General features: G+C 51.3%; 1 protein-coding gene across 1 annotated transcript in view; it reads right to left on the bottom strand.

Annotated features, from left to right (window-relative positions):
* Positions 1-1,607: 1,607 nt before the first annotated feature.
* Positions 1,608-17,172, bottom strand: part of EZH2 (enhancer of zeste 2 polycomb repressive complex 2 subunit) — a 32,393-nt gene continuing 16,828 nt past the window's right edge. The window contains exons 3-9 of the mRNA XM_042782983.1: positions 11,508-11,624; positions 8,251-8,371; positions 7,382-7,519; positions 6,350-6,452; positions 5,815-5,978; positions 1,838-1,929; positions 1,608-1,682 (exon numbers count right to left, since the gene is read on the bottom strand). Of these exons, the coding sequence (XP_042638917.1) occupies positions 1,608-1,682; positions 1,838-1,929; positions 5,815-5,978; positions 6,350-6,452; positions 7,382-7,519; positions 8,251-8,371; positions 11,508-11,624 (810 nt within the window). The remainder of the gene's footprint in view (positions 1,683-1,837; positions 1,930-5,814; positions 5,979-6,349; positions 6,453-7,381; positions 7,520-8,250; positions 8,372-11,507; positions 11,625-17,172) is intronic.

Genomic DNA, 17,172 nt, shown 5'->3' with positions numbered 1-17,172 from the left:
GGTACAGAATCAGGCAGTGTTGCCTTCTGTTTATACATAAAGTCACCAGGTGTCAGAGTCAACTCAACGGCTGATATGTAACCAAGGTCTCTCTCTCTCTCTCTCTCTCTCTCTCTCTCACACACACACACACACACACACGTAAGGTCGCCATGCGTCAGAGTCAATTCCAAGGCGGCTGATCACTGTATGTAACCAAAGTCCCACACATTTACACATACACATGTAAGGTCGCCATGAGTCAGAGTCAACTCCAAGGCGTCTAATAACTGTATGTAACCAAGGTCCCACACGCACACGCCCACATAAACACACACACATGTAAGGTCGCCATGCGTCAAGAGTCAACTCCAAAGTGGCTGATAACTGTATCAAGGTGCAACATGCATACACACATGCATACAGTATATTTCAAACGGAATCTTTTCAAAAGAACCCTCATTTGTACCCTAGGGTCAGACTTCCCATTTCTTGAGGTAACACCACTGACAGCAACTTTAAAAGGGAGCACGGACGCCAGCACACCCGCAGCCCGCACAGTCGCGTCCCGCCTCCCTCCTGTGGGTGAGAGCTGCGGAGGCAACTCCGACTCATACTGCCCCCATAGATAGGAGGGAACTTCCCCAGAGTCTCCAAGGCTGCCCCTTTTACAGAAACAGACTGCCACTTCTTTCTCCCAGGGAGCATCTGGTGGGGTCAAACCACCACCCTTTCGGTTAGTGGCTGAGGGCTTAACCACTGTACCACCAGGTGTGCCTCACTCTTTCACCTACTCCTGTGACAGCAAACAATGTCTGGATCAGGGCACACAGCTCCACTGTGGATAAGGTGCAAGAAGCCACCTCAGAAAGGAGGAGCCATCCGTGAGGGGGTGGTGCAGGCAGACAGGCTCAGACGTACCAGCCACAGGTCTGCAGTGTTCAGAATCCCAGATCAGAGGACACGGGAGACTCTAGGAGCAGCCAAATCCTGCATTTCACAAAAACCAAACTGCTTAAAATGCAGACACCTTCTGCAGGTGCCACTCCACCAACAATCTATCTAAATCCAACAGAACAGAGACCAATCAGCCCTCGGCAGGAGTGGCTTGGTTCAGAAGCAACAGGCCAAAATGAGATGCTGCCCACAAAACAGCACCTTCCTCTCTACCTATTTCCCCAGCCCTCACATTCTCTACGTCACCCATGAAGAATCTCTGCCAGACCCACAAAGGCAGTCCCTGCCTTACAACGTGAGTTACGATGAACTACACTTACAACTGTCTATCTTGTTACTTGTGATCCACACGCATACCGTGCAACATGTATGCGTACCACACGATGTACTCGTACCACGTTGTAGCGTGTAATTTGCTGATGTTATTCTCACACCAACCCCCGAAGACAAAGATATGATTTATAAGATAATAAAAGGCAGTATCACCAAAACCAATGAAGTATATTCACTTACGTCAGGACACAGTCACGGAACCCCATCAAGTCGGGGTCTACACACACAGCCCACAGCAGTGGGTCTGAAACCCGAAGGACTGCAGCACAAGAAAGGCTGGAGGCAGCCCCATGCAGTCACGTGTCTGGGCTGAGTGGGCTGCCGATTTCACACACAGATTAGCGGGAGCTATTTGTGTCCTTAATCCCAAAAACATTATGTGCTGCTGAGGAGATAACACGGTGAATGAAGGGCTGCAAAGCGCAGGCCCCAAAGAGGAAAAGAAGCCACTGCTGATGCTGCTGCTCGCCACTGCCATGTGTGGCTCAGACACGTGTGCCCTGACTCCAGACCTCCAGAGTTCAGACTGGACTTGTAGAATCTCTGGAGAATAAAGCAAAAATCTCACCAGGTGCTGGTAACACTGTGGTCCACACGGTTTGGTGTCGAGAGTGGTTTCTGTGTTCTTCCGCTTGTACGTGTTGGGTGTTGCATGAAAAGCTGCAAAGTAAACCAAATATCAAGTATCCAAAGTGAACTAAAGGGTTTGTTTAATTTTCCCCATCTGGAGGACGCTGGCAGCGCACCCTCCTGCTACTCCAGTCCACGTCACTGAGGCTGTGCTGTGAGCTCTCGGTGACCTACCGTGGAGCCTCTCGCCAACACCTCCTCCTAGCACTCCACTCACTCCTCCTGCCCAGGCCCAACCGGAAGGAGACACAGCGAGCTCTGGGACGTGGGGACTGCTCGTTCCCACATGTGTCTGTCATGCACAGGCTGCACAAGATGCCTGTAGACATTCAATGAAACTGACTAATCCATCTCCTCCAAGTGAAGTCAAATGCCCTGTCTTCCAAAAGGATTCTGACATCGACAGTTTCTTGGTTTCTGAATAAAGGCCAGTGATCAGACCATCAACTAGGCAGTAGGGGGCCCTGCCTGGTAAATGTTTTAAGATCTAGAGGAACCCCAGATGACTAAACCCACCTCCATCCCATACAAGCCAAGGCCCAGGAAGAACCCCCACAGCAAGTGCCAATCAAACAGGCCCTATGAGAGGAAATGCTTGAAACCAAAAACACCCAGCCAGCCTCCTGGTTCTGGACAAGAGAGACCTGACAGAGCGGGTCCCACAGAAGGCATGATGCAAATGCCCATCTCCAGAGCACAAGAGAATCATCTCAGTCCGGGTTAAAAAGCGACATTTTCATGAAACAAATAGTTTTAGCTCTTTGTAAAAGGCCCCCTTTCTCTCCACAGAGCTCAAAGGAGCAATGAGGACAGAATGAAGGGGGATGAGGGGAGAGGAAAAAAGAGGCCAAAGTCAGGAAAGCATGAAGTATAAATTCTGACATGTTCATCCCAGCATGACAGGTTACCATGCTGTGCATCTGGCCAGGTGTGAGGCTACGTCCTGACCCGGGGGGGGGGGTCACCAGCAGACACTCAGGATCTAGATGTGACGAGGAACACCACCAACCCAAGAAACTTGTCTCCACTTGACTCACACACGTATAGCTACACAGCTCTGACGGAACAAGCTTTCAGTCTGGATGCCTCAGCCGGCAATACAGCACTTCTACGTTGATCCTCTGGCCCCAATTCAGCAAACACCTGCACACACTTGTCAGGCTCTGCTGGGCCTGCGCCAGGAGATGACGCCCAACGAGAATTAGAAAACCAGGAAACAGGACCACTCTGGTCAGCCCCCCAGTACCATCTACGACAAGAACAAGTTCCAGCCAGAAAGGGAAAACAGCAACATACTAAGTCAAACCAAGACTTGAAATATTAAGGGGTCATTTCATGTATCATTCAACTAACCCCAGAAGAAAGGAGCTCTGATAGCACAGCAGTTAAAGCACTCACTTGCTAACCAAAAGGTCAGCAGTTTGAATCCACCAGCTGCTCCATGGGAAAATGAGACAGTCTCCTTCCATGAAGACTTGGAGACCCTGTGGGGCAGTTCCACTCTGTCCTCTAGGAGGGCTGTGAGTTGGAATGGACTCCACGGCAGTGGGTGTAGTTTGGGCTTTGCTTCTGTCAAGATTGACAGCCTTGGAGACCCTGTGGGCAGTTCCACTCTGTCCTCTAGGGGTGCTGTGAGTGGGAATCGACTCCATAGCAGTGGATCTAATTTGGGCTTTGCTTCTATAAAGATTAGGAGCGCTGGTAACATAGTGCCTAAGGCACTTGACTGCTAACCAGAAGGCTGGTGGTTCAAACCCACCAGCCGCTCCTCGGAAGGAAGATGGGGCAATCTACTTCTGTAGTGATACTGCCTTGGAAACTCAAGGAGGGGTCGCTATGAGTCGGGTCCGACTTGACAGCACATAACAACAACAACAATCTATAAAGACTGACAGCCTTAGAGACCCTGTGGGGCGGTTCCACTCTGTCCCCTAGGGGCGCTGTGAGTCAGAATCAACTCCAGGCAGTGGGCTGGTTCACCCCCAGAAGCAGCACTGCTCTTTCAGCTAGCTCGCCCTCAACTGACTCACAAGCACCGGGTTTCTGGACACAACATAAAGGATTCTTTCTTCTAGAAACACTTTGAAAGTGGAACCTTATCTTTTAAGTACAAGCATCTAAAATACTATACTCTCAGGTGCATTTCAAACTAAATACAGAGTCCTGGCTGGAAAAAGCAGTAACAGGAAAATCAAGGGAGAGTGCGTTTTAAATTTTACAGAAACGAGAGAACACTGACATCAAGGGCATTTTTACTTTATTTCAAAAGCAATCTGCAAACTCTCACTGGTCAATCGTACCTACCTTCAAGCAAAGAGACTAGTTCTAAATTATGACTCACAGCTGCAGCTGCTACTACCTATGGGATTAAGTCAAGTCGGCAACTGTAAGACACGAACACAGGTTAAAAATGACTGCAGTCCTGGGCGGCCGAATGAGCCAGGCCTCGTGTGGGCAGGCAGCAGCAAGATGCCTCTGAGGCCCACTCCCAGCGTGCTTTACCAACGAGCAGACAGACACCTGCAGGGGCTCACCTGGCTGCAGAGGGCCTAGCACCTCGCTCAGTTCTTGCCCTGTGTGCACAGTCCTTGTAACTGTGCCTATGGGCACACGGCTTGCTCTAGAGGTCCCTTTGCCTTGGAGTCATGCACCAACACAATACACCATCGCACATCAGCACAAGCAGTCAGTCTGTGGGCTCACTTCTGCTCAAAGCACGGAGCTGCGTGTTAAACTGTTTTACTGAATCGAGTTTACAGCTGGCCCTCTGTATCTATGGTTTCCCCATCTGCAAATCTGGCCCACAGCAGACTGGAAACACACAAGGGACGAGAGAGCAATTAGGTTGTCAGAGCAAACCCTCAGCAGCTGAAAGTGTCAAGCGCCCTCCCCCGATGTCTACACTGTATCGTGTTCTGAGTTGCCTGGGGGTGACTTAAAGCACACAGGGTCCACACAAATGTCTGCTGATCTACGGAAAGGTCCCAAGACCCAGCCTTTGGTATCTGGGGGAGGACTGGAGTCAGCGCCCCATCTAGCTTGGTACCACAGCGTCTCTCACACAGCTCCCAGGACTAACAGTTCCGGCCGTGAAGCGCTGGCAGCGAGCAGACACAGCCTGGCCCAGGCTCCCACAGATGCCCTGCAGGCCCCACCTCCGTTAATACTCACAGAAGCTCAGGTGTTGAATCAGAGAGAGTCAGGGACTACATTGTGTCCTCTCAAAATCGGGTTTGTAATCCAAACCCCTTACCTGTGCACATAACCCCACTGGAGAAAATAAGGCTTTCTTCGTCTGTAAGGCCACACCAGGGCAGGGTGTCTACAGCCACCTCACTGAGCTGTCACACGAGCAGAGCGGGCACAAAGTAGCAAGCACAGGTGGGGGAGAGACCCACATAGGGCTGGCCAAGGCAGCAACCTCCCCCAAGGCAGGTGCCTCAACCCGGACTTACAGCCTCCCAACTATGAGAAGACCCATTTCTGTTCTTGTAGAAGCGCCCACGTGGGCGATGTGTTACAGCAGCACTGAGATGCTGTACACACAGCTGTGGCAAAACAGACCCACGTACATAGGCTTTTCACCACTTCCTGTGAGAACTATCAACCAGAAACTACACATCGGGGGTAACTTTTCCCAGACACTAACCATTCTAAGTATTAAATCACTACACTCAATAGTAATAAACATTCCAGAAAGACTCTGCCAACAGATTTTCACAAAATACCAAATCGAATGCTAAAGAGACGAACGTATCAACGTGCCTTCAGCCTAGGGCTTATCCCCCAGGCCCCGTGCCTCCTCTCAACAGTGCTGCTGTGGGCACTGAGCTGGCTCACGGTCCCTCAGCCAGGAATAGCAGCCTGGCTTCCCAGAGAGCAGGTCACGGGGGTACGGCCAGGGGCGGCACTTACGGTGCAGGAAGCAGTCGTACTTGAAGCAGCGCCGGCAGAAGAGCGTGTGGAATGAGTGCAGGCTCTGCTCTCGCTGCACGGACTTGGCACTGGGCCCGTCGATGTTGGGGGTGCACTCCGGAGGCAGCGCGCCTGGCAGCTGCTGTTCCGTGAGCTCCTTGTACCTGGAGACACCGTCTCGAAGTCAGCCCCCAGCTTCTCTGTAGCTCACATTTCTGCTACCACCTCCCCTGACACACACAAGCTAGTCTACACACGGAAATTCAGAGGAAGAGCCGATCACTACGATGCACGGCGCTACAAGGATCAACCCCACAGCCGCAGTGTGTTACAGGGAGAGGGCACTCACTCACTCAACACCAACTGACTACAGTGGCTCCCAGTGTCCAGTGGGGTGCCCTTAGCTGTGGTGCTATGGGCAGTGACGTCCGTCTGTGCTCATGGGACAGACCTCTTACTCAGATCCCACACACACATCTTCAACCTACTCCTCACACCAGGCACAGAAGCACCACCTCAAAAGACCACATCTTACTTTTCCTTTAGCTCTTCTGCTGTGCCCTTGTCTGGAAACATCGAGGAAATGGCTTCAAAAATTTTATCAGAAGGAAATTTCCGAGGTGGACGGCTTTCTTTATCTAAGCAGAAAAATATGAAAGGAAAAAGCACATGAAAGTCAACTGGCCCTTGATCTTCCATTTTCTCCACACAAACCATCTCTAGACCACAGTGGTACCATCAACCTGGATCTGTGGAGAACTGGTAGCTCAGATACACACATTAAAATCAAAGGTGACACTTAAGAGCCCCAGGAGGCAGAAGACTCGAGGTGTGACCCCCACCGTCTGGGAAGCGACTCAGATGCGATGGGTCCCTCCACTGCCTGATAGGTACTCGTCTAAAAGAAGATGCTGGGCTAAATGTTCACTAAGGCCCCTCACAATGCACAAATCTGCATTTCCCTGAAACCGTACCTTTCCTCAAATTCCTCCACGTGGCCTTGTAACGGGTCTGCCCACTGAGAACACTAGCAGAGACTCTGCCTACAACCCCCACGTGGCCTTGTAACAGGTGTGCCCACTAAGAACGCTAGCAGACACTGTCTACACCCCACACACTGCCTTGTAATGGGTCTGCCACTAACTAGCAGTCTCTGTCTATACCCCCCACTGAGGCCTTGTAACGGGTCAGCCCAGTAAAAACACTAACAGAGCCTGTCTCAGGGCAGGGGGTTCCCAGGGCGCTGAGAGTTGTGCAGATCAGCAATGCTGTCCCTGGACAATGCCCTCCTGCACACAGCCTCCTGCTCACGGCTCCTGAGAGCCATCCCTCAACTACAGAGTGGATGGGCTACACACGCGCCACTGCATGGGCAGCAGCTGGCAGCCCGCCCATGCTCAGAGGGTCCCCAGTTTCTCACAAGTCTCCTTGGAAAACAAGGAGGCCTTGGTCCAGGCTCATGAGATGGTGGTTGTGTGACGTTTGACAAAAAGGAGTGACGAGAAGAAGGGCACAAGGCTGCCTCCATCCCCTGCTGGTGAAAATAGGAAGCGCCTAGCACACACACCGTCACGGGGCTCCTCCAGACCTTTCTGCTTCTCGTCTCGCTCATCAGGGTCATCACCATCATCATCATCATCGTCATTGTACTGACCAAGCGCATTCACCAGCTCCACAAAGATCTCGTCGTTGATAAAGCCGCACTCTGAAACGCACCACACGGATTGTCAAACACACATGAGCACTGTTGAGGAAAGCCTTCTCTGATGTAGATGAGACGTCATAGCCCATGGCCAGCACCAGGACACAAGTGTTGTCATGAGTGAAGAGGAGCTTCTGTCAGGACTGGCTGCCTCTGCACCACCTGCATTTTCTCCTAGTGGCTATGGACCTGCCACTTCCAGACCCAACTGTCCACTAACAAGGTAATGGCTCCCTTGTGGTAATTAATGGTGGTGGCCCTCCCTCCAGTCACTCTAATTGGCCAGAGCCACGGCCCCGTTCCACTGAGCCATCCAGCGGCTACAGTCATCTAGGGGCCTATGGGCAGCAGGCCTGGGGACCCGTGTGCAGAGGCCACACCAAATCAACCCTCACACCACAAGCAAGTCAGCCCCCGCCCACTTCACCACGAGAGTCTCGATGTTGGCAAGCTTTCAAACATTTCCTCTGAAGTCCAATGTGTACTATAACCAGCTAACTAGGGAAATCATCAAGTACCTTTCAAACACCTGTCACTCAGACATCAGACAGGACACACTCTTCTAATTTACCAACAGAGGAAACAGCAAAAATCCTGGCCTGTGAGCCTGGGCCTGCTGTCCATCACCTGGGGCAAGACGTAACTTTCATTTTTAAAACCTCTCTTCTTGCCTGTGCTCAATAAACGGAAGTCTCTCCCACTCCCCGGGTCCCAGAGAAGGAAGCCACACTAACCTCTGTCCCCGTGCACTTTGCCGTCATAGTTCTTTATCAGCTCCTCAATGAAAGTCCCATCCTGGTCCAAAACCTCATCCCCCATGTAAGGGATGTTATGCAAAACTGTCTCATCTTCCACCTGAAAGTGAGAAACTGAGTGAAACACCTACTTATGGACAAGAGGCATCCTATTCCAGTTACATCTCCACCTGGTTCTCCAGATCTTAGGCAGTCAGCCAACCCTCAACCCCATACAGAAATGAGCCCTTTCACCAACACATCTTGCCACCTGAGGAAACAAACCGGTTGTGCACAACAAATTTCAGAAAACACTATTCTACCTAATCTGTCACCAGTTGTTAAAACTTACTATTTTATGTGCCTCTGAAGCAAGGGAGCTCTGGTGGCGTACTGCCTAAGGCATGCGACTGCTAACCGGAAGGCTGGCGGTTCAAATTCACCACCCACTCCTCAGAAAGAAGGCTGGGCAATCTACTTCTATAGTAATACCGCCTCGGAAACCCAAGGAGGGGTCACTGTGAGTCAGATCTGACTTGACAGCAGTGTATTTTTTTTTTGAGCAAGGAGAACTGCCAGTTATACTGCGGTACAAAGTCCACCTCAGACACCTTCCTACTTTCAGACGTTAGACAGGTCGGGGAGGGGGGGGTCTTAGAATTGATGAAATATGGTTGGCTGATCAGCAGGAGCTAAGAATAGGATACGATTCCTAAACATTTCATGATCTACCTAATCAGAGACGTTCAATGTAAGAGGAGTGTTCATGGTCTACAAGGATTAAGCTTGAGTGTAGAACTATACACACACGCGAGCGGACACCAAGGCTCAGGGCAACCAGCCAGGAGGGTGCTGCGCAGAGAAGAGCCAATCAGAAAAAAGGTGAGGGCATGTCCAAGGCGAGTGTCTCAGAAACAACACTCAACAGAGAGCAGATAGCATGAGCATGATAAAACTGAGACTTCTGCAGCCCATGTTTAAAGCAACGCATGTGACGTGAGCCCAGGGGCTGTCTTCACAGGCTTTGAAGCGGGGTGGTTAAAAAGAGAAGTGTACATCAGGCCAGCCCAGCTGGACCTGACTGGACAGCCCAGAGCTGCCTCAAGTGGGGAGATCCAGCCAGACTCTCAGGACAGGACATGAGAGGTGACAAGTGGGGTCAGCACAGTCCACAGACAACAGTGCCTCAGACAGCTAGGAAGGGAGGCAAGGGAAAGAAGGGCTACAAGCCAAGCCCGACTATCATGGGCTGATCCCTCTGACCCGAGCATTTGTGCACCTCACCCAACCTGCTGAGGCCCTGTGAATCCAGAGACTGTGTTTCTGTGGGGTCCCCGAGTGGCACAAATAGCTAATGCAATCAGCTGCTAACCTAAAGGGTGGAGGTTAGAATCCAACCAGACATGGCTCGGAAGAAAGGCCTGGAGCTCCACTTGGAAAAATCAGCTACTGAAGCCTGGACCCCAGTTCCCCTCTGATACCCGGGGGGCCTGCCAAGAGTCAGAGAGCTCACCATGGCAACTGACAGTACACCTTCTCTGACTGTAAACCCAGACTAATGGCAGCTGGCTATTTTGTCTTCCCAGTTGTATCCCTACCACCTTTACTCCCCAAAACATATCCTGCCCCTCTACAAAGACAGTCTCCCTAATGTTCTCTGATCAGTAACCCCTGCATGGTCTGTACCTGATACTGACTCTATAAAAACTATATTCTTATGGACTTATGCTCACAGCTACAACACGAGGAGTCCATGAGGCTCTGGTGTCAGAACGCATGAACAGTAAAGCCTTACACACGCATGTGCACATGTGCCTGTGGAGTTTTATTGAGCCTAGGAACAGTAAAGCTTCATTCACACACACGTACGTGTACATGCACAAACGTACACATATCCATGTAGTGTACCATTGAACAATAAAGCCTCACACACGCTCACACATCTGTGTTGTTTGAGCCTGTGAACAGTAAAGCTTCATTCACATGCATGTACATGTGTGTACACACACCCACACAGTGTACCACTGAACAGTAAAGCCTCACACATGCTCACACGTCTGTGTTGTTTGAGCCTGTGAACAGTAAAGTTCCATTCACACATATGCACATATACACATACAAGCACCCACACAGTGTATCACTGAAGAGTAAAGCCTCACACATGCTCTCACATGCCTGTGAACAGTAAAGCTTCATTCACACACATGTACACACATGTGTACAGGCACCCACATAGTGTACCACTGAACAGGAAAGCCTCATATATGCTCATACATGCCTGTGGTGTTTGAGCCTATGAACAGTAAAGCTTCATTTACACACATGTATACACACCCACACACACACCTGTGTAGTTTGAGCTCACGAACAGCAAAGCCTCACACACACGTACACACCTGTGTAGTCTGAGCCTATGAATAGTAAAGCTTCATTTACAAACATGCACACAGGCATACACACACACGCCCCTGTGTAGTTTGAGCCTATGAACAGTAAAGCCTCATGTACATACACGTCTGTATATACATACATGCATGCGTACACATGTATACACAGCCGTGTATTGTACCAGGGAACAGTGAAGCCTCACCCCCACACACATATATACATACACATATGTACACACACACGTTCGCCTGTGCAGCGGCAAAGAACTGCTGAGATGCCTCCCGCCCCGAGCGCGGGAACTGTCCAACAGGTTTCTTGAAACGTTGCAAACATTAAAAACCAGTAAACAATTCTCTGCTGTAGGGTCACCGAGGACTCCCCTCACCCTGTCACTGGCCCTCTCCCATTTTACAAACCAAGTCAGTCAAACAGTTCTGCACTTTTTACCAAAGCACACAGCTCCACTCACAGACCGGCCCTCCTCAGCCCTGTCTCACCCGCCCTCCTCTCCATCAACAGCTAGAGCCCGTATTTCATTACACATCCCTGGGCCTGTATCTGGGAGAGCTTGGTTAAGCTTGTATGTGTTACCCCTGAGAACACTTCTTCACGCACATTCTCACGTAATAACATGCTGCTAAAGATGGTTTCAGATCATGAGTCCCAGCTGACCAAAGTTCAAGGTCAGACTGGGACAGCAGAGAAAGGCTATCATTCAAAGGTGGGAGTGTTTTTAGGTTTTAATCCCAGGGGTGGCTTCTGCAAAGCATGGTTCTGCTGGCAGCCATTTTCCCTTCAGAGGGAAGACACTGTCCTCCCTGAGGCTGCCAGGGAGGCCTGTGTGCCCAGAGGGCAGACGCAGTACGCACCATGAAGTTCTGCTGCAGGGGGGACCAGGAGTACATGATGGGCACAGATGCCACCGCATTCAGCGTCTTCAAGGGGATGGCTTGTGTGGGGAAGTCCAAGTCGCTGCTCACCGAACACTGGGCAGAAATGACAGAGGGTGCTTAGGACAGGATGGCCCGAGGGGTGCACACACCATAGCTTCAACAGCTGTGCACAGGGTATCTCTCTACGGGGCCCCAGACAACCTCGCCCCCCACCCTTCTCTTTACTTAGCATGAAAACGGTCCTCCATCCTGCACACTTTCAAGCCTCCTAACCCTCCGTGTACTTACCAATGCCAAGAAGAAACAAACACGTCATGGACTCAACCCTGACGACAGACTTCCTGGCTCAGCGCTTCATCTCTCATGTGCATATCGAGCAAATGCGACGCTGAAACCTCTCTTAATAACAGGAAACTTACTACCCTTTCTTTCTTTTCCCCTATTTAAAAAACTGTCATTTGCTGATATTATCACGATGCACAGATATAAGGGAAAATGTCTGCATTTCCACCACAACAAAATGGAGTGAAATAAATTCTGTGAAACCAGCATCTCTAGCTCAGAGATGGGAACAGCTCATCGTTAGCGCGTCCTGCGTGCCGGGGGCTGTTTTAAGCATATCACGTGTTCCACATGCCTGGCACAAGACGGGCCCATCCACCACCCAGCAGGGTTAACCAGGCAGTGAGGCCCATTGACTCAGCAGCCCTGCTCTCTACCCTCATTGCCTCCCAACCCTAGTATAGCACCGTATTTCATCTAATCTGCGATGGCATCCATCTTAAAGCACACTTGTTTATACACCACGAAGACAAAGTGCTGCCAATCAGACTACTACACGGTGCTTCTCATCACAGTAACTCCAAGGTGCAGCCCTTTAACACATTCGTTCGCACCTCTGATTCTATGAAATACGGTAAGTCTGTCCCACAGGAAACTCAGCACCCCCAGGGCCCAGGAGTCTGCCTTCTTACCCAGCACCACCCCCCAGGCATCAGGCCCTAGGCCTTCGCAAAAACACCCTAGAGTCAGTGAGGACTGAGAAACAGAAACGGGGCTGGAGGAGTCAGGTGAAACGTTTACACACACGGGATTGTTAAATGTTTCATTTTTATTTAAGAGATCTTAAAGCCACTGGGCTGGGTTTGGTGGAATCCCTCAGAGGCTGGGAGTGGGGCTACCTTCACAGCCCAGGAAAAACGCCTTCCTGCACCAGGTTCAAAGGGACAGCAGTCAGAGAGCCCAGGCGGGCTAAGCCGGCCACCTGCCTCCCCAAAGGCAGAGACAAAGGCGGCCCATGCAACCCCTGGCTCAGCAAGGCAGGCTTCAGCCCAGATAACATTTGTTGAGCACCTGCAGTGTTACAGGTACTGTGCTAAGGGCTCCCTCAGCTCAGCCACTGGATGCAGGCCTTTGAGTTCCACAGCTGTGGACCGGCCAGCGCAGCATGAGTGTGAGGGGCACAGGGGACTGGCCTCGCCCCCAGGGACCGGTGTCCTTCCTCCTTGCACCTGACTGAACAACCTGAGATGGGGCGGGTCCTAACTACCAGACAGTAGTATACACTCTCTGGTGATTTCCATATGAAACAATCTTCATTACTTGAACAAAATGCTCAAGTTTGGAGTTTTCTTTTCAGCTTGGTGGGATCAAATGCATATTCTGTGGCTTAAATTCAGAAGGTTATCTGCCTTTAATGCTTAAAGACTTGCTACTGCTTTAACATTTAAAACCAAAATCACAAGTAAGGCCAGTGAGGCAGCTGACTACTTTTCAAAGAGCAGAGAGGAGGACAAGGTCTCTTCCGGCTGCACCAGTGACATGGAAAACTCTCAGCTGAGCGAGTCAGTGGCTGGCCAGGACAGCAAGGACTTCCACACGCACAGAAACTAAGCGGCAAAGGCTGACGCGCTGAGCGCCACTTCCTGTCCTACGCCTGTCACACCCCCATCCATGTCTTCCCAAGTCAGAGTCAGGAAGGAAGCTCAGGGGCAGGGTGGCCATGTCTCTGGCTCCCATACCCATTACAGTGTCTCCAAGCAGCAGGCACTCAAAAAATGTTTCTGAAGTGAGCAGACTGTGATTCCTCTGTTCTCTCCATGGAGACCCCAAGTGCACTGCTGTGTGCAGCTGAGAGATCAGCCATTCTGACAAGTGGGGTCCACTCCATCCTTCAGCACCTCTGCAGTAGCTGTCCCTTCACTATTAACCTTGACCAATAACCACATTCCTTTCTTCCATCAGTTTAATATTTAAATGCCAAAGCATTTGTTGGGAAAGCAAGTTTGGGAACCCTTAACCGTGCGTGGACTTAAAGAAGTAACTCAAAGATCCCAGTTACTTACCAGTAACTTCTTTTTCTTTGAAAATGTATCATCCTTGACCCTTTATGTCATTAGGTCTCTGATCTCAGACTCTGGAAACAATGCTGACCTCCTTGGCAGGCTCCACCACATTTTACCTGATTCAAAAGGCCCTGTGTCCTGGGCCCAGCACGCACCAGGCGCCCTGTGTGGACCAACTATGTCCCCCTCCTCTAGCTCCACTTTGCGGCCACACGAGTTACAGTCACCACTATGGGCAGCCGCAGTGGTGAAGAAAGACAGGCGTGCGCTGGTCAAGGATGCTACCTTTTCAGAGAGGCAGCTTACTGGTAAGGAACGCGGGCCCTGGGAGGACGGGACACTTACATCACCAGCTGGTGCAACGGACGAGCGAGCAGCAGCGCAGCAAGCGCGTGGCTGGGCCACTGGGGCTGCAGAGGCACCGCGCCCACACTAGCTGCTGGAGAGGACACAGCCCAACTGAGACTTCTGCAGAGGCTGCTTCCAGCAAAAACTGTTACGGAAAACCGCGGAGGGAAGAGCAGGTGAGTGGCCTGCAGGGAAGGGAGAGACATTAACACACCTACTATGCGCCACACACAGAGCCAGAGGTTCACACACGCTCACAGCTCCCTATGGTGCCGTGGGACCCCCCGAGGACTGTGATCACACCCATCCCGTCTGAGTCATCTTCAGCACAGGAGAGTATGGACAGCTTCCCAACAGCAGGGAAACGTCAGAGGAAGAAAGCGCTCCACTGAATCCATGCCAGAAGACAAGGACTACTGACACTCTCTGACAGTCTTCAGCCTGTCCAAGGAAAACCACAGGAGCCATCTCACAGCTGTAGTGTGGGAAGCGTAGGTCGGGGCACACCCTCGAGAAAAGCGGAGGATGGTGCCTGACCCTCCCTGCGTTCTTCAGGATTCAAGGAGAGATAAGAGCACACCCCAGCTTACAATCGGCTAGCCCGTCCAGTGAAACGGTCACGTGGGCCTGAAACCCCAGGCCCTCTTGGGAGAAGTGTGAGAGCACTGGAAGGGCAGTAAGTACCCAATGTGGCCAGAGCCAAGAGGCAGCAACACAGAAGCAAGCAAATAACCGGCTGAGAAGGCAAAGGGGGAGGAGGGACAGAGGAGACATTCCTGAAGAAAACAGCAGAGGGTCAGAAAAAGGGGGGAAAACAAACCTGACAAGACAGACACACCCATGAGACAGACCTAACAAAGCAGGCAACCACTAGGTGCAGAGCCACACTGAGAAGGAGCTGCCCCCACCTGACTGACCACAAACCATCTTCCACTGTGCTGTGGAGACTGACTGCCCAACACCTCTGCAGACCGGGCACCCGCGAGGCTGTGGCCCCGACTGTTCAGCACCTCTCTAGCCCGCAGACCCACGAGGCTGTGCTCCCAGCTGCCCAGCACCTCTCCAGACTAGGGATCCATGAGGCTGCGGCCCCGGCTGCCCAGGACTTCTCCAGACCAGGGACCCACAAGGTCATGGCCCCGGCTGCCCAGCACCTCTCCAGACTAGGGACCCACAAGGTCACGGCCCCGGCTGCCCAGCACCTCTCCAGATCAGGGACCCACAAGGTCATGGCCCCGGCTGCCCAGCACCTCTCCAGACTAGGGACCCACAAGGTCACGGCCCCAGCTGCCCAGCACCTCTCCAGATCAGGGACCCACGAGGATGCGGCCACCCCTACCCAAAGCTGCTCCAGACTGGGGACCAGTCAGCCTCCAACGAGTAGCCACTGAGCTCATCCAAGTGTAACAGAAAGATGCTCCACAGGTCAGCGAGCTGACACTTGTCACAGGGAAAACAGACGCATGCCCACAGAACGTGGGTCAGACACGTGCCCACAGACAACGTCTGGAACGTACTTCTGGCCTTCAAGCCCTGCAGCTCTTCCCTACTTAATGGCTTCAGAAGCCTGGCCCTCACTGTCTGTCACCGAAAGAAACGAAAGACAAACCAAAACACAAAAGCTAAGCAGTAACAAACACTGGTGCAAACAACACCATTGGTGCTGGCCCAGCAGGTGACTGACCCAACAGAGGCCGGTCATCCCTAAGGTCCTAAGAGGTAACTCAGAGGTAGCCTTGTGCAGAAACACTGCAGGTGGGGGGCTCTGCTCGTCTCCGCAGAACAGATTCACCACTGCTCCCTGATACACAAAGTTAGACTTACTGGAAGGAAAGGCAGAGAAATTAAAACCAGATCCCCAAGTCACTCTTTATACCAGATGGAATGCCTGGCAGATCTCAAAAAAAACAAACTCACTGCCATCAAGTCAATTCTGACTCGTAGAAACCCACGTTGGGCTTCCAAGGCTATATAATCTTTATAGAAGCACATTGCCTCATTTTCCTTCTGCAGAACAGCTGGTGGGTCTAAACCACCAACCTTCTAGTTAGCAGCCAAATGCCTTAATCACTGCACCACCAGAGTTCCTTTCTGGCAGTTTAGAGGGTACCAAAATACAAAAAATGAAACCCCTAATACAAATGGTGGGAAACCAAAATTGACTGACACAGAGTTGATTCCAACTCAAAGCAACCCTGTAGAAAAGAACCAATTCACGAGATATGTGTGAGGAAGCAAGAGCAGCGACGGCCACCACCCTGATTAAAAAGAGAGATTCAATTCTGTGGTGACTGTCCACCTATCCACCTGCCATAGACAAAAAGGACTTAATAGTAGTCTATCTGTGTTGGGAAATATACAACAAGCAAGAGTGTCCAATTTTATGAACAGACCAGGGGGCAGAGAGGGGTTATCTGGTCACACCAATGAAATTCCAAACATGCTGTCAAGGGAAGCACACACGTGCCCCTCTACACCCACAATTCTTCCACTTCCAGAAAGTTCCACAAACACATCAAAAGATGCAAAGGTAGGAGCCAGTGACTACAGCAGCCCTACTTGCAGAAGGCAAAAACATACATCTAAATCTCTGTGAATTCACAACAGCTCAATGAACTGTGGTGCATCTCGGAGAGTGACAGGGGCTGTGTGGAGGCGGTGGCCACTGGACAGTCACTGGGCAGTAATTTTCAAAACTAAACATACCGTGGTTGTCATTATTGACATTACATAGAACCAGAAACCAGAAAGAGGAAAGTCAGAGGAGCTGCCCTATGGGAAAGCCTGCCTTCTGTTCTATCATCTCTGTGTTGTGTGAGTGTTCACAGTGTTGCTTGCGAGTTCACAGTGTTGCCTGGGTGTCTGCGATGCTCATGTGTTTAACTGGTGAGAAAAAGATGAATGGTTCAGTACTCGCCTCCAGCCCCGCCCCGTGAGGATGGTGCTCC

The sequence above is a fragment of the Orycteropus afer genome, unplaced genomic scaffold (genome assembly GCF_000298275.1).
Source record: "Orycteropus afer afer isolate SDZICR_OR568_19922 unplaced genomic scaffold, OryAfe1.0 scaffold00556, whole genome shotgun sequence".
Lineage (NCBI taxonomy): Eukaryota > Metazoa > Chordata > Mammalia > Tubulidentata > Orycteropodidae > Orycteropus > Orycteropus afer.
This window is presented reverse-complemented; position numbering and strand designations above follow the sequence as displayed.